Genomic DNA, 23682 nt, shown 5'->3' with positions numbered 1-23682 from the left:
ATGGGGAATTTACATAAACTCTTACAGCTCTATCAGCATGGTGAGTTCAGATGATGGAAAGGCTTTTTTGCAGTGACCTTTTTGTACTGATATAAACTTCTTACACAACTCAACCTCTGCCTTAGCTGAAGCTGACAAGAAGGAAGAAAGTTATTCCTTCAGAGAATGCCACCTTGCTGGAGTTCATTTCGCACTATCAGAATTCAGTTATTTACCAAGCAAGAAACAGAAGTGCATATAATGTACATATATAAATATATATACACACATATGAGCGGGCTTACTAGGTAAGCACACATGTATACAGAAACAAAATGTAAACAATTTCACTCAGCCATAATCAAAAACTTGAGGAGCTTTTGCTAGAAATTGCGCTCCCTAGTCACTGCTGTAAAAGCAGCGGGAGACTTAGGGATGCAAAAGAGTCGCAGCTCCTATACAGTACAACCCAGCTGTCCTGGAGCCAGTGACCCTCGAAGCTGGGCTCTCCAGAGGATCACCAGGCAAAGGGCAGGGACAGGCAGGCTCTGCCCGAGGCAATCCTCCCTGCGCAGCCCGGCCGGAGCCGTTTGCTGCGGCGCGTCCCTCCTGCCCGGGCGGTCCCGCAGCCAGGGCCCCTCTGGGCCAAACACCAGTCCCGGCCCTGTGCCGCACTGCCCCGCCAGGCTCCCACCGCCCCGGGGGTCGCCTGCGCGGCTCGGGCGCCAGGGCCTCTGTCTAATTAGGCACCGGTGCGCGCCCCCGCCCTTCCTCCGCCGCTTAAAGCGCGGCCGGCCCGCTGCTGACCACATCCTCACGCAGAGGGCAGCGGTTGTAGCAGCAGCGCCTTCCCGGTGGGGGGTTTTTGGCCTGTTTTTTTTTCCGTCCGAAGTGAATTTGGAGTAGCTTTGCTTTGCATTTGAGCCCCGTCGTTGCTGGAGTAGCCAGCTCTCCCGTAAAGCTGCTCCGGCCCACTTGAGGCTTCCTCAGGTGGTGCAGCCCGCGGGGTGCGGATCTGAGCCGAGCCAGGGGAGCCCGGCGGAGTGAGCGCGGCGGGGGCACCATGCCTGCCACCTTCTCCGGCCGCTGCCTGCTGCGCCTGCTGCTGCTGCTGCTCTGCACCAGCCTCTCGGGCGGGAGCCTTGCAGGTAAATGTAAACTCTCCCCGGGCCGGGCCCCCTCCGCCTTCCTTGCCGGGAGGGCCGGAGCGAGGTGGACCGGAGCACCGCCTGGGAGCAAAGGTCTTCCTTGCTCCGCAGCATACCCCCGGCTCTCGGGGGACGGTAGCGCTGCCCCGACACGGCAGCTGCCTTTCGACCTTACCTGTGGGAGCGGCTGAGGCGTTTCTCTTTCTTAGCGGCCCCTACCCTTCCTGGCGCCCCTGTCTCCCTCAGGAGATCGGGGTTCTCCTGGGACAGTGGGGATCCGCTCTCGCTGTTCCCCAGCACCGACGTGGTGGACGGCCGCAGATAGAGCCATATCGGCTATCAGCCGTCCCGTAGCCTCTGCACAATCTCCCTCACTAACGAAGGGTTTATTAGCTCACAGGTGCAGGATTGGGAAGGTGTGGTGTTGTGTCTTACTTCTGTCCTGGCCTTACTGAGGAAATCGTTTAAATGAGAAAAGCCTGCAAAACAACCAGTCCCCCCGCCCCGCTCAATCGACGGATTACATTATTTAGGTATCTACGTGCCTAATGAGTTATGAGGGGTGCTCCTTGGGATTTGTGATTGCGTTTTTAAATGTAGCATTTAAAATCCATGAAGAAGGAGTGATGTGAGCTTGCTGGGCCCCGTTCCTCCTCTAGAGGCTTGCAGCAGTTCAGGAGCAGGCCATTCTTTCCCAGGAAATTTGATCTTATTTCTAAAACTAGTGAATTTGTAATTTTTTTTCTCTTTCTTTAGGCATTGCAGATTAGTAGAAAATGCTTATAGCAGGAATTACCAGATTGCTGGTGGTTGTTGTGCAGGGTGAGATTCTTGGAGTAGGTCTTGGCAAGGCTAAGAGTTCTGTCCTGTCTATGTGAGCATATGCATACTTGTATGTGGACATCAATGCTGTGACTTGAATTCATTGTGGTTTAGTGTATTTCACAGTGTGAAATACAAGCAGTTATGGGTTCTTCTGCCTCTGGTGCACTTCCTAGTACTGAGAAGACCAGTAGTGCTCCCCAGGTGATGGTACCTTCTGTAAAATTTCCAGTAGTTTCACATAATGTGAAAGGGAACATACTTTGCACTTCTCAAGTCTTGTTTGAAATGCGTATTTAAGTATGTACACAGACAAAAATCTACTTGGTGGTTCTTAAGTCTTCTTTAAAATACACGTGTATTTATGTACACACAGAACTTGAAATCCTTTCTAGCAGTTTACTTAATTGAGGAGTTTTTTGGGTGCAAATAGTCTGATATTTGTAGGAATGTGTGCGTCAGCATGTGTCTAGTTGCCATAAGATAGTTATTTTTTATAGCTGTTAATGCCAAAACCCATACCAGATGGTGGCTGAAGCAGTTTTAAGTTTATGTAAAGCTATTGGTAAAATGATAGCCTCTGACCAGAAGAATGAATCAAACAGCAAAACCTTCTTTGTGTTTGCAAAAAACTGTGCAAGCCTACCATCTTCCTAAAGTCGGCGGCGGGTATTGTGGTTTAGAGCAGATGTCAGAAATAAGCCACTAACTTTAGTACTTTTCATCTGTATAGAGTGAAGGTGTTGTTTTCCAGACTTCCATTAAATGTTTTTGCAGCTGTGTGAACTAGATAGGGAGGCATCATACTGTGACTTCTGTGATGATTTAATTGAAAAAATGGTGATTTACTCTTTCATAGGTTATTAACGGTGTATGAAGGTAGTTGAGCACAGGAACTCTCTACACAGCTGCAGCAAAGGGAAGTTCATGTCACCTGAAGGGAGAAACACTTAAAACTGTTTTCCACTGGAGTCCAGAAACTCTGTTTTGGAGATGTGAAAGTGCTTAATCCAAAAGAAATGCTTGCAGTAAAAGTAAGCAGAGGGAGCACTTGCACACAGGGACTGAATTGCAGAAAGGTGAATTACATGATCTGCAGGCTGGTCAGGCAGATGCCCCAAAAGCCCCATTAGATTTTTATTTTGAGATAATATCTCAAAGAAGATCTTTATTTTGTTGTTCTTAGTCATATAACTGTTAAGTTACTTGTTTTGGAAAAAATCTAAACTATTGCTTTTATTTTGCTATGAGTTAAGGGTAATTTCTAACCAAGTGTCAGAACACTGTTGTTCAGAGTTTGCTGCTTTGTTTGAGTTACCTTTATGGTTGTCTTAATTTAGTTGCAGCAAGTACTGCCAGATTGATGTAGGAAAAACAGTCCCATCACATCTGATCTCTCACTTTCTGCTCCTGAAGAATTCAAGGAGCTGTGAGCATAGAACACACCTCATTCCTTACAGATGTTGCTTTCAAGTTGGGTTTTTCTGGTTTGACCTGAGAGAGCAGCTTTTATCAGGGTATTTGGGAGTCCTTAATGTTGATTTGTTGATGTCTCTGGGACATGAGGAAGTTCTGGTGGCTGATTTTGGATGCTACTGAATGCATGTGAATTTAAAAAGTATATAATTTATATTAAACTAAACAGTAAAATAAAGATATTAAACTAAAGCAAATTGTATTTCAGCCATTTCTTACTCAGGTGCTTTTCTGGCTAAAAGAGAACAAGTAGATTAAGCCTGAAATTACTCTGGTAATAGTAAGCATGGTACATCCATACTTTTTTGCCCGAAAATATTGACTGCCATGTGAAGCAGAAGTAATGTAGAAATCTAAATTCATTATATTGTACTCTTGCCTATTTCCTTTTCTGCATGAAAATCAAGGAAATGAGACCTCTACTAGTGACCACGCTATTGATTAAAGTAGTGCAGAACTACTCTAGGCTAAGGCATGCAGCCATGACTCAGTAGTTTGAGAAGTTACTCCATGCAACTTCCTACATCATTGCCTGGCTGGATGACACTGGCAGTGCTGTGCTGGCCCATCTTGATCTCCAGTGCTATTCAGCAAGTATATATGAGAGGAAGAGAGTGGTGCAATGTTATCTCTGTTTTGGGTAGCTTGACATGTGGACAGGTAAGGTGAAAGATACATAAGCAGGGGTGACAAAAATAACACTGCTTGACTTCTTTCACTTGCTACATGAATTAAGGAAGAAAGCCAAGATGAGAACCCTGTTAGTATGCAAACCACATTGCAGGTTATCTGCCTTCATTGCAGAGAGATAACAGAGCTGCTGTACAGCTTGGCACTGGCACCTTCTAAATTTATCATCTTTGGGGATTTTAATTAATATGCAGGTGATCCATAACATACTTGGAATGCCTCAAGATGCTGCAGGTACAAAAATTCATGGACCTTTTTCTTCAGTTGTACTATGAATATCAGAAAAATAATAGCTCTCCCTGCTCAGTACCTCTGTGAGGCAGAGAATAAGACTCAGTCTTTTTAATGTCTGGCTCATAAGCCAGCACATTCTCAGAGCAGATCTTCTAAGCTTTTTTAAACTGAAGGGCTGGGAGGGAACAGCTGGCTATGGTACCGGTGGACTGATAAAAAAGTGGGCTGCTCTTAAGAACCAGTAATGCTTAATTCTTTTACTATCTTTTGACTATTGGGTTTTACTTTTGGTCCAAACTGGTTGAAGTATGGTGGGCAGATTGAGACAGTAGATGGTGTAAGCCAGGCATGGCTGTGATGGAATAACTGTGTGCTGGAGGTGCCAGTGGAGAATCTATCAGTTGTCTATGCCTACTGGTGCTGAAATGGGGTAGAAGTGTTAGTAATGTTCATTTGTAGGAAATGGCACAGTGCTGACTTCACCTTCTGCAGAAGGCATGTGATTCTCAAGTCTGAATGCACCTAAAATGTGATGCAGCTTTTTGCTGTTCACTTCAGAGTTCAACTGGATCCATATAGGTCCCTTCCAATTCAGAATATTCTCTGATTTTTGTGATTTGTGATGTTTGTTGCTTTCTTGGGTGTCCAGAAGAGTTCATGGTCCCAATTCCAACCCCCTGTCAAGACTTTAATTACAAATACATGTCTTTTCCTTGTGCGACGATGTTTGTTGCTTTCTTGGGTGTCCAGAAGAGTTCATGGTCCCAATTCCACCCCCCTGTCAAGACTTTAATTACCAATGCAAAATACATTTCTTTTCCTTGTGAATCACTCTCTCTGAGTGCTATGGCACTAGAATATGTCCTGGAATACCTTTGTATTGTGCAGATAGTACAAAATAAACACTAGCTCTGTCACCCAAAGGTGGAAATAAGGAATGAGGCTGCACTTCCATTCTTCTAATACATCTAGATATCTTGATTTTCTTAAAGAATGACACAACTACTAACCAAGTCCTTTGCCTCTTCCATTGCTGTTGTTTTTCCAGTCAAGAACACAAATCAGACTGGAGTCTTAAATGGTTCTTGTAAAAACTGTGTCATAGGAAGAGGATCAGTTTTGCAGTGGTACTGAGGAAAGTTGGAAGTAATTGTTAGTATTAGATGCTGAAGTTACGGTTTGATACAGATGTATTTTCTCCTGTTTACTGTGGTGCTAGTGGAGCCAAAGGAGGTATGTACATTGCTTGTTCATCACACCAGATTTGTAAAGCTGTTATGAAGTCTGTACTCTATTGGAAAATCTACTAATCTGTATTAAAAGTAATTGACCGATGTCAGTGGCATAAGTGGTGTTTTAAGCCTGTGAACAAAAAGGATGTGAGTACAGTTTAAAAAGTTGCTGGAACATTCTGAGGAGTGGCTTTGCCTGCCTGTAAGCTAAGTGCAAGAAAATAACTCTACACAGAAATTAGAGATCAAATAAATATTGCCTCCATTCTTTAATCTTCTCTTGCCTAAAGTGAGCTAAACAACTAACAAAAAACAATTATTGTGCATTTTTTAATGTGTATGCTCAGAACTTGGGAAGAAAGAAAAAGCTACTTCATGAAAATAATCCCGGCAGAATATCCTCACCTCAGCCTACGGTTTCTTTAAACTCTTTCTGCTGTTTTGTTCGGTTTCTTTTAGATCCACCTATGACAACACAAGACTCCAATCAGACTTGGGTGAATTCTGTGACAAAGATGCAAGCTGGACATGAATCATCTGGTAATTGTTTTAGTTCAGTACACTTAAAACTATATAGTCCTTTTTCCTATTGATAATTTGTTTATCATGTAGAGTCAACATTTTCACACTCGTGAAATAAGATTGTGACTTTTTGGAAGAAACAGAAGCAGATACAGCACCTAGGTCTTTTAAAACCACTACAGGAGCTTGAGTGTTGCAAGTATCTTCAGAACTGGAAAAAGCTATGCAGCTGCCAGTTTCGTGGCCTGTTGCCCTTAGGCATATATGCCTTAAAAGCAGGCAATGACCCTGGAGGTTGGGCAGGGCCCAGCTAGTGCCACTGCAGGGACATTGTGTTCTAGGTTTAAGCCGTGATAATCTTTAATATGGGAGCTCCTTATGCCTTTGTGTTAGTGAAAGGTATAAAAAATGCCCTTGCACCACTGTACCTGCTAGCTTCATCTTTCTTAATTATGGCTGTCTCAGAACTGTCTGTTGTACCTTATACCTTCATTGTATTTTTAACAGGGAGCCGAGAATAAGTTCCAGGCAGGACAGGAAACCAATGCATGTTGGTTCTACTTTTCCTTTCTCCATAAAGATCAGAGAATCAGAATTTCAGCACTGTCCCAAAGCTCATGTTGATTAGTGCAAGTCAGACGTGAGCTAAGTTCTATTTCTATGTGAACTCAATTTCTAGCAAGTTATTTCACTTACAAGTTGGAGTTTTCAATGAGATAATGATATTTATCTGGTGTTCATCTTTGGAGCCTTTTCGCACAATGTGAGAACTAGGAGTGCAATAGCCAATAGCTTCAATAACCCTCTACATACATAAACACACATAGACATACAGGAAATACAGAAAATGTTTCATACAGTATGACCTCATCTGAATATTTTCCTTTGATATGTGAATTGAGGAAGAAAGTCAATGTGAAAATCCTGTTCGTTGCAAGACACTTCAAAGGCTGTCTAGTTTTTTATGGCTGCATCTACCATACGAAGTAGAACTGGTGCCTTCTGAATGTATCATTGCAAGGGATTTCGGTGAAAAAGCAGGTGATGTGTGTAGTACTGGACTGACATAAACTCAGCTGATCAATGTATCATTGCAAGGGATTTCGGTGAAAAAGCAGGTGATGTGTGTACTGGACTGACATAAACTCAGCTGATATGTGACAACCCTGGCATGCTGTTTGAGTGTTTGTGCACACAGGCAGCCTAAGATCTGCTAAGAACTTTTCAGCCTTGATATTATTTCCTGGGTAAACACTTGGACTAGTTTACTTCTCCATGGGGCAGAGATCAAGGCTTGTTGTGTTCTTGTCTAGAGCTAACAGGACTATTGTCTACTGCTAAAGACAGCTTTGGTTTCTCTGCTTAAAAGGCCATTTTGTACTATCAGTTAAGATTGACAGCAACCTACTGTCAACATCACCAAATGAAATAGCCTGAAGTTCTGTTCTTCCACACCAAACACCTTAATATACAGGTTTATTTTTCCTTAAACTAATTGAAGCTTGAGGGAAAGTATGAAAATGGAGATGGAACGAGCCAGGAGATGCTGTGAGCTTGAGAGGATGTTTTCTGAAACTGGCCAACAATTTGAAAAGGCAGGTGTACCTCTGCTTATACCTTTAGATGCAGACCACTAGCAGGGACCTCCTTCAGCACAGCCAGATCCTCCCAGCTGTAGCTCAGAGGCATGCATTTAAGATCTTTACCTGAGAGTTCAGTATTTTATGCAGGGGAAGAAAAGGAGTAGTTCTGATGAGATGTAGGCTTTCAAAGTTGCTATTTCACAGTGGCCAATTTGGCTACCCAATACATCTATCAGTGGGAAGGTTAAAGGTGTAGCCTAGTTCCTCTATCTTCTCAATTGTGATTAGGAATCTTTACAATCCATAAACAGCAGATATAATCAAGCCCCTTTCCATCTACAAAAACCAGAATAATTCTCTTAAAATGCTGTGTGACTAGGCAGAATCAGTCTCTACCTACTCTTCATATATTTCTGCAACTCATTATGAAATATTTGGCAATGAAATTACTTTCCAAGTATGTAAAAGTACGTGTGTCATAAAACATTTAGTGTATCTTTTGGGGTGGTGGTGAAATCTATCTCTTCCCTTTCTTCACCTTATTTAAAAGAAGATTATTGCAGCTGGGCTACATCTGTAAGAGCTGCAGCTTATTAATTTGCTTTCTTTTTCTGTTCTTGAAATGCATGAGAACAGGTGATGGGAACAGACTGTGCTTAGAGTTGCTTTATCAAGCTTTGTAGAACTTTATAAAAGATCTTGTACTCTCTGAAGGGTATGTGATCCACAGCTCACCAAAAAGGAAGTTGGGTGACCATACACCTTGTAAATGTAGGTTTTCCTAACAAAATGAGAATAATATTTTTAGGTCAGCCATACGATGGTTAATATTGGTATCTATTCTTTGTAGAAGGGTGTTGCCTGCTCTGTATCAGAAGTTTTGAGAAGCAGTGACAGTCTTTGACCATTTTGTAGTTGACCACAAGGTGTTCGTGCCTCTGAATTCATTAAAGCAACACTTAAGATTAGATTGTCTACCTCTGAGTTCCTGGCTGTGTTGTTAGATTGTAGTAGCTTTGAGAATGGCAGCATTCTGTTGTTCTGGCGTTTTTTGTTGGGTGACTTTTGTTGGTTGGTTGGCTTGGATTTTTAAATTTTTTCTTAAAGTTTTTCTAAAGCTTATTACTTTTCTAAGAACTATGTAAACGTAGATGTAGTCCTGTATGTAAGCTATAGGTGACTTTTTCAGTCAAGCTGTAGAACAGTGATGACATTTTAGATACCGGCATTCACAACTGCAGCATCACAATAAAGGTAGAAACCGTTATCTAACAGCGTAATTGCTACAACAGCAACCCCACAACACTGCTCTTATGGCTGCCAAGACAGGTTTATAAAAGGATTGCCACTTGTCAGCACTTGGCAAGGTCTGTTTTCTCCTTTCAAGATTGTTGTAACTAATAATTGCCAAACTATATTGTGTGATTTTTGTCATTATTTATGTATTATTTATGTAGGATAACATAACTGTTTTCGCCCAAACCTTGTTATGTCCAGGTGCTGCCACACAAGAGCTCAAGCCTGGAAGCAAGCACAGCACTGATATCACAGAGTATGAGATAGTCCTGCCTGGTGAGTGTGTTACTTTTTGTCTTCCAATTATTTTCTATTGAATGTGAGTACACACAAACTTTCATATGAGTTGCAGAAGCATCTAGAATGGCAAGTTCTTGATAAAGTGAAGATGTTCACGTGAGCATGAGATGAGCCCAGTGAAAGGTAAGTACATTTTTGTAATTATTAACTTTTCTGTTCTGGTAATAACTATTTTGCAGTGGAGAATTAGATTCCTATTTTTATTAAAACTAAAAGTAAAACTAATTCATAACTGTTCCTCCAAATCAATTGAAACAATAGTTTTTTTGCACTTGTGAATCCACTTGGAGAGACCACATGAACTAGAGTACTTGCTGAACAGCAGGTGTTAGCTTAGCAACATTGCTGGAGTTGAAGTGTGGAGAACAGCAAAAATAAACCTGTTCCTAAAGTACATATGGAATTCCCAGTTGCCAGACACTAGTCTAGAATTAATTTCTTGGACAGCTGAAGAAACTGATCTAACTGAACTATCTCTGGAAGATTTGCAAAGTACTGGTGTGATATTTTAAGGATGTAATTTTGCAGTATTTATGCTGTATTTTCTTCTAGCAGGAAACTTAAAGTACTGCTGTTTGCTGTTCAGGTATCTGCACTCTTAGTACAGGGATGCCCCAGACATCAGTCTTGCTATTGGTTAATCTTCAACATCATCCATTTTTATATTTTGTTCATTCACATTTTAAAATCATTTCATAAGGGACAGATACTGTTTTCAGCTTCTGTAATTAGCCTGACTGTGAAACTTCTGCTGCTGTGGAGCCAATTCCAGTTGTAAAATTACGTTGTTCATAAACAGTCCCAACAAGCTGAGTTATGCTTGTCTCATTTATTCAGCCTAATTGCCCTAATCAATGATTTTCAGTGACTGATGTTGCTCTGCAATGGAAGACTGAGGTGTTGCACTTCTAAGTTTATCTCCAGTTTGACAGGTTTGAGTTATTGTGGCTGGGACTCACAGTTCTGGATATGCCTTCTTCAGATTGTACATGTCTCTGCCAGACCCAGTAAAGTTCACTTACTCTGGATCTTGTGCTATCACTCCAGTGAGGTTTTGCTGCTGCATAGGTATGACTTGCATTACAAAGTCAGTGAGCTGTACCTTAAAACTTCATTTTCTCTTGGAAGGAATGTGAGCTGTGCAATACACCTATAGTTTTTTGACCACCAAATACTACAGGGTGCATCTAGAATTGAAGTGAGGCATGCATAAATTTCCTTGGAGTATTTAGATGACTAACCACGCTTCTATCCAGAAGGCATGAATGAAAAGGCCAGTTATGAAATAAAGTGTCAGTACTAATGGATAAAACATCCAAAGTGTTTTCTAATAGAAGGCTGTTTCTATGGATCAGAGAAGATATTTGCTGTTGGTATCTACTTTTTGGATGTGCTTAGTTTATGCTCATGAACCTGTATTCATAAAAAGCAAAAAACTGACAGGTTTTTCTACTATACTGTAATATTTTCCTACTGTGATTCTACTGACTTGCCAGGAAGGCAAAGGTGGCCATAAAGGGGTTTGAAGAGGTTTTGATATCAGCTTGAGTAACTGTAGGTATGAAAGGCCTGATCCAGCTATGTTAATGTTGCAGATTTTATCAATAGCTTACCTAGCAATAGGATATACCTGTGATCTCACAGTATCCTAAAAATCTGCAATTGGCTAAGATCCAAATAGTTACAGATACTTATGTCTTAACTTTTCTTGACATTAATAAAATTTTCTATATACATACTAAGTACTTAATATTTTTGGTTTGGATTAAATCATGTAAAAGCTTAAGTCTGTCTTGCTCTCAGTGATATGAGTATTTATGCTTCTATATTAGAGCCCTCTAGGAAATTTACCTACAAATTGGGAGTGTGTTATTTTTGTAAAGGTATATGTATTTTAACTCAGTTATTACTTAAGAAAATTTCTGTGAAACTGATTTTGCAGGGACTTTTTTGGCCTGGAGAATATAAAGAGCACCTGTGTCCACTTGTAATCCTGTATATGTAAACACAGTCTCTGAAGTTCCTTCACTCATGAGGCAATGAGAATGAGGCAATAGGTTTTTTCATTAAATGTTTTTAAACTTCTTATAGGTGTGTCTGAAAAAAATATCTCTTTGGCCAGTCCAGCTACAGTTGAACTTACATGCAGATTAGATGAGAATTCGAATTTGAAAGATCCTCAAGTGACTTGGAAAAGGGGAAGTGAAACAATCAGTCACACCAGTAAAACTCCAAACAGCTGGACCATCCAGTAAGTAGTGTTCTTTACATTGTGATTTGCAGATTCTGATGAGCTACAATGTTATATACAGTACCCAATACTAGTAATGTGTATATTGGAAAAGGGAGAGATGCAGAGATTAGTGTACTGAAGCTGTCAGAAAGGAGAAAGACTGCAGGTATCTCAAGCCTAGAGGATGAGCTCCTGTTTTTCTTCTACTGCACATAAAATAAAGTTGGGGTTTTTTTTTAAAGAATATAGAATTACAAGACAGTTCCTTAAAGTGTGTTCAGTAAGTGAAATAATAATCAGTCTGAGATTAAAATACTTCAGCAATTTCTCTTTCCACTCCCTCATTTTCCACATCCCCCTTTCCACCTCATTGCTGCTTTGCAAGAGTCTGGAAGTCATCAATGGTCATTTTCTTTCCTTCATAGGTAAGAAATGGTAGAAGTGAGATTTTCAGTAAAGATATTTTGATGGTTTTCTTAAATCATTCAGACCTCTGCAGAAATTCAAAAAATATTGTAAAAGCCTTTCTATAATCAATACAATTTATTGTTGTTCTTTAGAATTAGGTCAATTACACATTTTAACTGATTGGTCTCCATTTCATTTCCGTATAGCTTTAAGAGCAGTAATACTTAGATAAAATTTCTATTGTAGAAAATATGATGAGATTATAACTGTCACTTTCTTGATAATCCATATACACAGACACTTAAATCTTTTTCAAAGTGACAGTAAAATGTATAGTCTACCAGTGGAGAAGATGCTGGACTTAATTAGATGAAAGCTCTTTAAAACTATTTATTTATTTAGTGTTTTTGTAAAGGTATATGTATTTTAAATCCTAAAAAAGATTACTTAAGTCATTTGTTCTTCCTAAAGCCCTACATAGGATATGCTTCTTAGTTCACATGGTGAGCCCATGTCTAACTCAGTAATCTGTAGATATTGCTGCTTAAAGATGTCCTTCTGTCAGCACTTAGGGTAAAAATGTTTTTTATGATCCGAAGTGTGCTTGTGCCCATCTGTTTTCTTAAAAACATTGTGCCATTTCTGCATTGCACTAAACCTGAATTGTAGTGTTTCAGTGGTGGTATCTTCTCTGCTCCATTACTAATTCCTACTGTTTTCTTCAGAATGTTAATTAGCAGTCACTTTTAGTGGCACAAAAAGAAAATACAAAAAAACCCCAAATTTGTGATTTTTTTTTTTTTTTTAAGACTGACCATCTCAGGGAGCAGTGAGCTAGGAAGTTACACTTGTATTCTGAAGGCTGAAAAAGAAGTCAGTGCCACGTTTCATTTGCACGGTAATTTAATTGATTTGTATTTATTTAAAGTTTTTGTTTCAGCTGACTACTGCAAAGTTGTATTAATGTTCTTTCTGGAGAGTATGGAAATTGAAATGTAATTTCATAAGTAATGGCTAATACAGTCAGACTAAGTGAGAATAATTATTACAGTAATTTCTGTAGCATGGATTGAAGAATTTTAAACCAAAAAACAAAAAGCCTTTATAAATAATTCTAATAACCAAAACAGCATACAAGTATGGTTTTTACCCTTCTTGACTAACTGATTTCCCCTTCCCTCTCCAGATGTAAATACACTTCACTTTCTGGGGCATGAGATTAAAGGATGGTGTCTCAGATAAATTTCCTCAAAAAGCAGAGCCAATAATTTGCAATTTGAGTCTGAGGTTAGGTGTTAAAAGTGAAGTAGAGATTGCCAAAATGGAGGCAGGACTTTTAAGATTTTATTTGTATTTCTGAAACACTACATTATTGCTTTAGTGCTTCTTTTATTCTGTAAAATTTTTAGAATAGTAGTTAGATGAACAATTAGTGTACTTCATTGAGGAATATGAGTGCCCTTTCTTCTGTTTTTGTTCTCTTCTCCAATAATGTTACCCTGGAAGATATGTGGAAATGAAAATACAAGCTGCTGAGCTGATGAATATTTCTAGTGGGAGTTACTCCTTTCTCTATTCCTACTGTCCAGATTTTGCAAAGAGCAAGGCAAGCATCTGTAAAGGTGGATATAGAGACATTTTTCCTATATACAGGCTCTGAGGAAACCTAACTATTCAAATCATTACCTAACCTTAGCTGAGTTAAGCAGTGGGGCTCCCTAATTCTTAAGCTGCAAGCTGCCTTTGTTCAGTGGGATATCCAGTAATAGGACATTAGGGAGCTCGTGTGGATTCAAATATCAATCATTGATACCTGCTTTCAGACCTTCAGCCAGGAGAGACTAGATTGCAGTGCTGAATAAAGACAAAGCTGTAGTTATTCAGGTCTTTTAATCTCAAGAAAATAATTATGCATTTTTCCTGTCAGCATGTGTGTAAGGTTTAGTCAAATAGCTATCCAAGTCGGTGTAGATGGAAAAAGGTCCAAGGAGAATTTTTTACAGAATTTTTTTTTGTAAGTATGCGATAACTATTACAGTAAGGGCAGCAATGACTCAATAGGAAAGTCATCTTTTCCAGAACAGTGCATAGGACTGGTTGATTTATTATAAGATGATCAGAGAATTGCTGCCTGATAGTTGAATGCTGCCACTTCTGATGCCATAAAAAGCATCAAGCCAGTACTTTTTAAGTTGAAGGCAAGAGTGATGAAAATGGGAAAGAGAAGTCCTTGAATCTTCCAGTCAATAATGCAGGAAGAACAATTTTCAAGCTAAAGGATGAGTAATGTGTTGGTATAGACTCAGTGGTGTAAGTCATCACTGCTGTAACTAACTGCAATATCTTTTCCACAAGACAATTGGGGATTACTGCATGTGTTACCTCTCCTCTTCTTTCCCCCTGATTCCTGGCCTAGCATAACCTCTCAGATTTTGAGGGGTTATGTTTTTACTCAGGTTTGCAGAAAACAATGAGATATTTACAGCAAGTTCAAGTTAATAAACACAGAGAACATTAATGGGTGTTATAAAATATTGTGAAGTGCTGCTAGCTTCTGAAAGGGTAGAATAGATTAATTTCTTTGCCCCCTGTTGGGGATCCTCAAGCAGTAGTTGAGGTATGGGCACCATGAAATAGCTCTGATTTTTAACACTGTGTGGAAATCTGACTGATATACGTGCTGGTGCTGACCACCTGTATGTTTGTTTCTTCAAAATTTGGCTTTGTGTGTGCAGCAGAATTTTGTCACCAAATTTGGTGTGATCCACTTGCAAAAATACCTGTCACAAGCCTTGCATGCATTCAGGGATTTGGAGTTAGAGCCAGATCCCAGAATTTGAAATATCATATTCATATCCTTAATCATGGGTAATGTGGTCAAACATATTGCTGGCATGCTTATAGCTGACCTTTGTCACTCACCAGTGTGACTAAATCTCTTTGACTGCCACATAAGCTTGTTGTGCTGGGTATACAGAGTTTTTTTATCCTAACCTGCTTGTTTCTCTTCTACTCTAAATTGCAGCAGAGATTGCAGCAGTAATTAGTGAGGTCATCCTTTTTAATGGCAGCAGAGAAGATACACTGCCACTACTCTTTAAAATTTTAGTGCTTAATGATTAAAATGCGCACATTGAGAGAACTTCACTAGTAAGGAGTCTTGATGTATGGTGCAGCAAATTCTGAGACTAAAAACAGTGTTCTTATTAACAAATTGGTTTCATAGATATTTCTGTATTGGAAACCTAAGTTTGAATACACATGAGAAGCAGACTTCTTTGGGGAAAAAATAATTCGTGCTCACCAGTCAAGAACGGGTGAGGACAAGAAAAATCTTAGTTTGTATCAAATTGTTCGTCGTAACTGCTGAAAGCAAATACTTGGCCTATTTAGTCTAGTGTGATCAATAATATCTGTAGTATGTACTGGATCTGTACTTAAAAAGTAGAGCAAAAGAAACTTGAAGTAAAATTTAAAATGAGTGCATCTGAGGAAGACATATTGGTAAACATCCTAATAAACAGGGAAAGGAAGCAGAAATACATACTTCAGCATAATTCATTTGCTAAGCTCTAACAGTATCTGTAGGATAGTCTCAATACATTCAATAGCTTGTCTGGACACATGCTTTTGGAAGTTTGTGGGGCACGAGCAGTGACAATGGCTAGGACAAGTAGCTCTAAAGTTAGACTGATGCCTTGTTTCTTGTTGACTGTATTCTGTCCTCAGCAAGACTGGACCAAAAGTCCTTTTTATTGGCATGCACCCAAAAGTTATTGCTTCAGCTCAGAAAATGTTTAACTACAAATCTCTATCAATCTGCAGTTTTTTTCTCAGTTACAGAAACATTCTCTGTATACAACTTGTCAGATACCATTATGTAGTCTCATTGGGGCTGAAATAGACTTCTAGCAGTTTCTGCAGATAGAGTGAAATTGCAGGAAAATTATATGTTTGTTTTTAGTGTACTAGAACTGAAGCATGTAGCTTGCAGCTGCCAAGGAAGGAAAAGAGGAAATGGGCAAGAGTAGAAATCAGTCTGATTTTTTTTTTTTTTCACTTGATGTTTGGTATTAATTGGCAACTTTCAAGATCACATAGCAACTGGTAACAGGATTCCACTTATCTCCTGCACAGATGATATATCTGAAATAGCTGCCCAAAACAACTTCTCATGTCACAAATGATAGAATCATAAGAGCTTTAAGTAGAAAAAGTGAATGGAGTACTATAAATGAATACCTAAATATATTCTTTGTAACACTAATGAAAACCTGTATCTCTCACTTGATGATTTTTTTTCTCCTTGTTCTTAGTACCAACCATTGAAGGAAGAGAAAAACCCATAATCACTTATATAGGTGATACAGCTGTAATGGTTTGTAAAGCTGAGTATGATGCCAAGGCTTGGATGTGGTATATGACCAATGGAACTGAGCTGGTAAGATCTCCCTCTGTTAGGCAAGCAAAACAGTGTGACAAAAAAAAAAAGTACAGATACTTCATACTGCACTGCAAGCTCTACAAATTCTATTTCCGTTACCTTTAGCGGAAATATTTATGGAAATGGAAAAAAAAATCTGTAATATTTACAAGTATTTGTTACAGGGATGTAGGTTTTTTATCTGGTTTTTGTTTCTTTTTCAAAAAGCCCTGCCATACTCCCAAATAAGGTGAGTTTTGAGGGACTTGTCTTTACTGTATTTATATTGGTTATACTACTCAAATCTTGATACTGGATACAAAAATAATCTTACAGTGGGACATGCTTTCATGTGTAAAATGTTGTTAGGACCCTTTACCTCCTCCAGGTACAAGGAATTCTGTTTCTTAGCCTTATCTAAGACAGCACAGCTTCCTAAAACACTTTCTTTCAGCCCTTTTCTGAGGCCAGCACTGTCAACTGAGAGAAGGTAAAGAGATCTGTCTCCTTTATATGGCTGGAGACTAGCACTGGTCTTTTTAAGAGTTGTCAATATCCTTCCTGGTGCAGGAGAGCTCCTTCTTCCACTTCCTTGAAAGTGCATGTTTTGTGCTATGGTGAAACCCATGCATTAGATCTGGCAGCCAAGGATGCCTTTGTCATTGGAGAGTCAATAGAGCTGAAAGTGTTTTTATCTCCTCTTAAATAAACTAAAACAGGTCAGACAGTTTGCCCACTGAAACTTTGTCTTTTTTTCCAGTGAGTTTAGAAAGAATTAGGATGTCCAGCTAAAATAAACCCTTCTCTTTAATGCGGGGTGATTGTGCTTCACGAATACCTTTTGTTCATAACTTACTGTATGTATCTATAGAGAACTGAATGTTGATGGTACTGTTTGATGAAACACCTCCTGATTACTTTACTAAGACTTGCAATGTGTTCTTTTAGGTTCCCATTGATAAGGTTTTGCCTCTGGACAAGTTTGAAATGAAGATGCTATCTGCCAGTGAAAACCGTTTGGAGATACACAAGCTCACCATGGAAGATAGTGGTGAATATTGGTGTGAAGCCGCTTTTGAATTAGCGGGCAGTAAAGCGAGGTTTGAACTTAGGGTTCTGTCCATTGCAGAACCTCTCAAACCCTTTATAGCAGCTGTGGCTGAAGTCGCTATTCTTGTAACTACTATTGCCCTCTATGAGATGTATTCGAAAAAGAAGGCAAAAGGTAAGTTTTGGTGGAGGGTTTTTAGTTGGTCAGTTTGGGTTTTTTTAAATTAATTTCTAGCTTTCTGTTGAAATTATAGCCAAAGGTAGAAAAGTTGGTCATTTTGGGTTTTTTAAATTAATTTCTAGCTTTCTGTTGAAGTTATAGCCAAAGGTAGAAAAGACCTATAGTGCAGCATATATAAAGTTAAGTCATTTTCAGATCTGTGTTTCTGAAAATTCTTTAATCTAAAACACTGCAATGAAAAGAGCTTTCACTAAGCAATACTTATAACAGTTTTGATAGAGTCCTGGGGTTTTTTTTTCCCTTACAATACAAGACAATTTTGAGGCTATAATATTTGGGGGAATGATTAGGAATAGAAGCAGTTCTTAGTAGCCTTGATGGGAGGAGTTTCTTTAAAGACATTTAGTAAGAAGGAAAAATGCATGTATCTAATGTAGACATAAATGCATGTTATGTATATTTTGAAATAAAGAAGTGTATAAACCTCTATGTATAAAAGATGATTTGTATTAAAATCAGTCTAATAAAACCTTATCAAAATGAGATTTTTTCACCACTTTGGAGGTAACTCCCTTGAACAGATAAGCAAGGTAATTTGAAATACATATTTAAGAAAACTAACAAAATAAAATAACGTTTTTTCTGATTAAGCCAAATGTACTAACTAAATGTACTAAACAATAAATTTTCTATTGTTTATTAAATGGATACTGCTATATGGTACTTCTTTTGTTCTGCAGGAGGTGGAAAAGAGTTTGACCAAATTGAGCAACTGTAAGCAAAAAAGTTCCTATACTGTAGTCTGATATTTGTTCTTATGTGTATTTGTGTTTTACAAAATTATACCTTGTTGTTGATCCCATTGGTAAGTGGGATGGTGGTCAGTGTGAAAGAACAGTTTGTTTTTTTCCTTAAGAATTCCTGATTCCAGAGTGAGCAGAGCACTATTTTCTGCCTGGAACTTGATTTTGAAATTATGATTAGGTTTTTTTAGTAGTTTTTTGTTTTGTGTTAGTTTTGGAATTTTTTTTGTTTCTTTTTGAGAGTACCATGTGTCCTCATAAGTTCATTCCAGAAGATGTTACTGCATAGAAATAATTTCCCAGTGAAAGTGTATCAGAAGTGGTTCTGAATGTTTTTTTTCTTGTTCCAAAGTGTATTTGTCTGTATTAACATAGATTTATCTACTTGGCATGTGGTCAAAGCCCTAACTCTCATATCTAAGCCTGTAGTTGCTGGGGTGTTGGGAGCTGGCATTTTTGGCTGTTTTGGTGGCTAACTCCAACCTCTCAGGAGATTTCTCACTGTGGTGGTAGCTTGGGCTTCCTGGGCTGCACTGCTAACCAAAGGAGCAGATGTAGGCACTTCTGTTGCTGTTCTGCTGTTCCAGGGTCTGTGCTCCCATGCTGGCTCCCCTGTCCTTAGGATCATATATTTCTTCAGGCTTGCTTGCTTAAGTATGCTATACTTGTCTTTCTGCCTGTTCTCTGAAGCCTGGTTCCCTTATCTAACCTGTTTACCTCTTAAAAGAAGAGGAAAGTTGTCTAACGGGTCATTTTAGATGTGTCCAGTCTACTCTAGTTTTTGTTGTCTTGATCCCTTTTCTCCTCCTGTGTTTTGTTTCCTCTTTTCTTCTGACTCTTCTTTCTCTTTCCCTCTGATTTCTTTTTGGATTTGTTTTTCTGCAGTGATGTTTGTTTTCCTGTGTTGTATTCACTTTCTCATTCCTTTTTCAGTGCTGAAAATATATTTTGGTCTGAAGGGATTTAAATCTCTAATTAAATTATGGTATAAAGTGGGAGTATGTCTTGGGAATATAGTATTCTATTATACTGCTGAATGTTTGGGGGTATGTCTTAAGTTGAAAATTGAGAAATTGTCCTTATTGCACAGCCTGCTTCTCATAAACATGCTGAAAATACTAGTATGGTAACACAGAATAGTTCACTAAAATAACGTTTTTGCGAATGTGGGACATGGTTCTGTACAGCTGCTTGATCTTTATTGTGTAGTCCTTACATAAACACATGAGGAAAATTTATCTATGTACTTCTCTGACTCAAGAACTGAAAGTTACTTCAACTATTGGCTGTTCAGAAGATGGATTTGTGTACTAGAGAGTGGCTCCAAAGAAACATGTCTGGTCTGTTATGTCAGGGGATGACTAATACAACTGTATTTGGTTGATGAGGCTGTAATTAAATGTCACATCCAGCAGTGTATTTAGGTGGGAGCCTAGTGAATCACAAACTTTTTTTTAGCAAGAGAACTTCTAATTTAATTTAAGTCTTTTTTGTGATGCAGTGTAATAGCTAGTTGGAGTTATTCCAGAAGGAGCCTGGGAATGATTGTGCTGTCTTAATGTTCGGTTTTGGAATTTACCTTTTTTTCTTGTAGTAAATCAGAAGACAACGTAACCACGGGAGGCAAGTAGTTCTGTGCAGAGAAGGAAGGTTCCTTTCAAGGTAAGTAAGAGATGAAAGAGACTGAAGTTGACTTTTCTCTTGAGCAGCCTAATACTAGGACAAAAGTCTGCTTTACTATCTCAATTTTTTTTTTTTAATGTGGCAGCAGGAGAGTAATTAAATCATTGTTTAGGTAAAGTAAGATACAGTTGAACAAGAAATCAAGTCCAAGTAATTTTAACTCAATTGTGTTGTCATTGTCATTGTGATTTATTAATTCTGTTAACCCATGCAGTCTTTAAAATGGGGTCCAGGTTAATCTGCTTAACCTGGTCATGAATGCCTGGGTAGGCACTGAAATGTATAAGAGGTACTGCTGTGCTCAAAATCCCACTCTTTGCAGCTGTATTTTGGGTGTCAAGTGAGTTTATGAAGAAAGGATCCTCCGTAATAGCACATGAGGAATATTGAAGTTCTAGAGAGATGTAGAGGAGTCTGGGAAAGAAGACTGGGCTTAATGGATAGTGATTGAAAGGACTAGTTGTAGAGTAAGGAACTAGAGCATGAGTACCCTTGTTGCTGGTGGCAGGCACAATCCTGGGAGGGGATCGGCCATGAGTGTGGCAGTAAATTAAACAGGGACAGGTATGACTGGAGTGCTCAAAAATCAGTTTAGTGAAGGAAAAATAAAAGGCGTGCTAACAATAAATGCACAACAAAAACATAAGCTGTACACTGTAGAGAGCTACTCCAGAAGACCATAAAATGAGGCACATAGACACATAGAGGGCAGGGAACCAATGAATAAAGAGAAACAGAAACCATACCTTTTATAGAACACAAGACTAACCAATCAGAATGCAAGCTTCATAACATAACAACCTTGGAACAACTTAATCTGCATAACTGCTGCCATCATTCCTTTCATGTCACCATAACTTCAAGGGAATTCCTGGGGCCTATGATATACTCTTCCAGGGCACGGCCCTGGTAGGCTCACAGGCCTCCCAATTTGTAGTCCTGTGAAAGCTATATAAAGAATTTCCTGATTCTCTGCCTTCTTCACAGTCTGATTATAGGCAGTTTCTACTTATGCCATCTGGAAATGCTTGTCAGAGCAGTCTGTTAGTTGAGGACCAATCCTATGCACACTTGCTTCTCTTCTGCATCTGGCACCTCAACCTCTGATCTGTAGATGTGTGAATGAACCAACATGAATGAAAAGTCATTCTCACCACAAGCCATCTACCTGACTAAAGATTGTTGCCATACCAAAGAACAGAAGGAAACATGTCAGGTAGAGCTCACATAAAGAGAGTAACAACTCAGAAAATGATCCAGAACAAATACTTTCCAAGATTATATGGTCTTTGTTCCTCTTAGGTTTGACCTCACCTGGCAGCTTAGCCCCATGTGGGCACTTGCTTTTACTTTCTGGTGGTATGGGGGAGAGAATCAGATGAGTGAAAATGGGTGAGCTTAGGGAATGAGATACCGACAGCTTGACAAAAGAAAGCAAAAGCTGAATACAGAAACCAAGGGAAGAATTCATTCACTCTTATGGGCAGGGGGATGTTCAGCTGTCTCCAGGAAAGAAGGGGCTTTATTATGTTTGAACATGTGTAATACCTGCTTGAGTTAATCAGGAAAACAAATGCTGTGACTCTGAAGGTGTGTTCCCTTCCCCATTTCTCCTTCTTTCCCCAGCTTTACCTGCTGAGCTTGATGCTGTGTGGGATGGAGAATGCCTGTGATCAGCTAGGGGCAGGTGCTCTGGCTGTGTCACTTCCCAACTCTTTGTATTCCCCCAGCCTCCTTGCTGGCAAGGGAGAGGACAAGGTCTTGTGACAGTGTAAGCACTTAAGAGCAATACCTAAAACATTTCTGTGCTGTCAGCGCTGTTTCCAGCACAAATCCAAATCTAGCCCTATACCATGTGCTGTGAAAAAAATTATTCCAGTCAAAACCAGCACACAAGGGTTTCTCTTATGTTGACTTTGAGGTTCCATTCTTAGAAAGTTCTTTTGACACATAGCGCTGAGTCAATAAATAAGGATTCTTCTCTGAGAATCACCTGCTCTGTGTTCATATACAGTGCCAAAAGTTTTAATGTCTTAACATGGTGAAGTCCAGTTGCTCTCTATAGCTCCCTCAAAATAGATTGTAGCAAGGTGGAATTCAGTCTCTTTGTTCAAGTAACAAGTGGTGGTACAGAAAGAAATATCAAGTTGTATCAGGGAAGGTTTAGTTTGGATATTAGGAAAGATTTATTCACTGATGGGGTGGTCAGGCACTGCAACAGGTTGCCCAGGGAAATGATGGAATCCTCAACCCTGGACATGCTCAGAAGGTGTAAGGATGTGGTACTTAGGGTTATGGTTTTCTGCTACGTATGGTGTGCTAAGTTAATGATTGGACTTGATGGTCTTAGAGGTCTTTTCTAACCTAAATGATTTTATGATGTGATTTGCAAATTGGATCATTTAAAAAAAATTGATGTGTTGATTAGAATGAAGTTTATTTTCAAACAAATACGGGAAAATACTAAGCAGTAAAATAATGGAATTTGTATTATAATGAAATGTGGTTATTTTTTTTTATTGCAGGAGATTTAAGCCAATAGAAGTGAAAATTGCCACAAAGCTTCAGAAGATGTATACAGCTACTTAAACATTCACTGTGTTTTGAAGTAAAGTTCTCTACATTTGAGAAATAAGATGCTTTTAAAATAGCTCTGAAAGTAGTCATTTTATACCGATGATAATATATTGTATTCAGAAGTTTATCTGTAACATTTTACTGCTAGCAGAGTTTTTTATGTGATTAGGCTTGCTCTTGGTGTATGATTATCTGTTTGATTTTTACCTTGAAGTTTATCTGTAACATTTTACTGCTAGCAGAGTGTTTTTTATGTGATTAGGCTTGCTCTTAGTGTATGATTATCTGTTTGATTTTTACCTCCCAAATTGGAACTGGCATTGTATTCACTGAAAAAATGGTCAATATAAAGTAGGTATATTATCTGAGTGTTATAAAACTGGATATATACAATGAAAAAAGTATTTACACCAGAGAAAATGCCTTTTACTAGCTGATGAAGCAAATGTGATGCAGCTATTTTTACCAAAGAAATGGTGAAAGGGGAATCTTTATCAGGACTTAAATGAAACATTGAGAGAGTTGTGATTTACTCTGAGTAGTAAAATACCTTCATTCTAACTTATCTTAGCTTCATTCTCAGTTCTACTATATTGTAGTCCTTAGTAAGCTAAACGCTTAGATGCCATACAGCTCAGATATTTCAGAGTTGAAGAAGTATTGGGGATACAGTACCTTCTCAGACTAAAATTGCAATAATTCCTTATGCTTGAAAAAAATACTGCACTCTCTGGGGCTGCAAAACCAGTTTGGTTATTATAATTTTTATGGAATGCTGAATTTTCAGGAATACACCTATATATGTTTCTGATCATACATACTTTCTAGTTGGTACTTCTGCTTCTTTCAGTAAGCTGTTGTTTCTCAAACTCCTTGCAATGCACAGAGTGGGTCCTGAGCAGCTAAAATTTTCAGGATAATAGGATGAAACAGCATGAATACCATTACTACTCTTACACAAAAAATTAAACGCTGCTGTTAATGATTTACAGTATTGCTTTAGAAGAGTGAGTTGTCATAATACTGTTCAGTTACATTATGC

At 38.9% G+C, this 23682-nt stretch overlaps 1 protein-coding gene across 1 annotated transcript; it reads left to right on the top strand.

Annotated features, from left to right (window-relative positions):
- The first annotated feature begins 551 nt into the window (after window positions 1–551).
- On the top strand, window positions 552–22840 carry EMB (embigin). Its single transcript, XM_039710012.1, has 10 exons — window positions 552–1127; window positions 6041–6121; window positions 9184–9258; window positions 11374–11533; window positions 12733–12821; window positions 16240–16364; window positions 17295–17571; window positions 18318–18351; window positions 19975–20042; window positions 22589–22840. Exons 1-9 carry the CDS (start codon window positions 1043–1045, stop codon window positions 20009–20011), a joined length of 963 nt encoding a protein of 320 aa, XP_039565946.1. The 5' UTR covers window positions 552–1042; the 3' UTR covers window positions 20012–20042; window positions 22589–22840.
- The last annotated feature ends 842 nt before the right edge of the window (window positions 22841–23682 follow it).

The sequence above is a fragment of the Passer montanus genome, unplaced genomic scaffold (assembly GCF_014805655.1).
Source record: "Passer montanus isolate IOZ18808 unplaced genomic scaffold, ASM1480565v1 scaffold22, whole genome shotgun sequence".
NCBI lineage: Eukaryota > Metazoa > Chordata > Aves > Passeriformes > Passeridae > Passer > Passer montanus.
This window is presented reverse-complemented; position numbering and strand designations above follow the sequence as displayed.

Coding starts and splice junctions, on each gene's coding strand:
- EMB (XM_039710012.1), top strand. CDS start 1,043: ATGCCTGCCACCTTCTCCGGCCGCTGCCTGCTGCGCCTGCTGCTGCTG. Junction 17,572..18,317: donor TTCGAAAAAGAAGGCAAAAG/GTAAGTTTTGGT, acceptor TTTGTTCTGCAG/GAGGTGGAAAAGAGTTTGAC. Junction 18,352..19,974: donor TTTGACCAAATTGAGCAACT/GTAAGCAAAAAA, acceptor TTTTTCTTGTAG/TAAATCAGAAGACAACGTAA.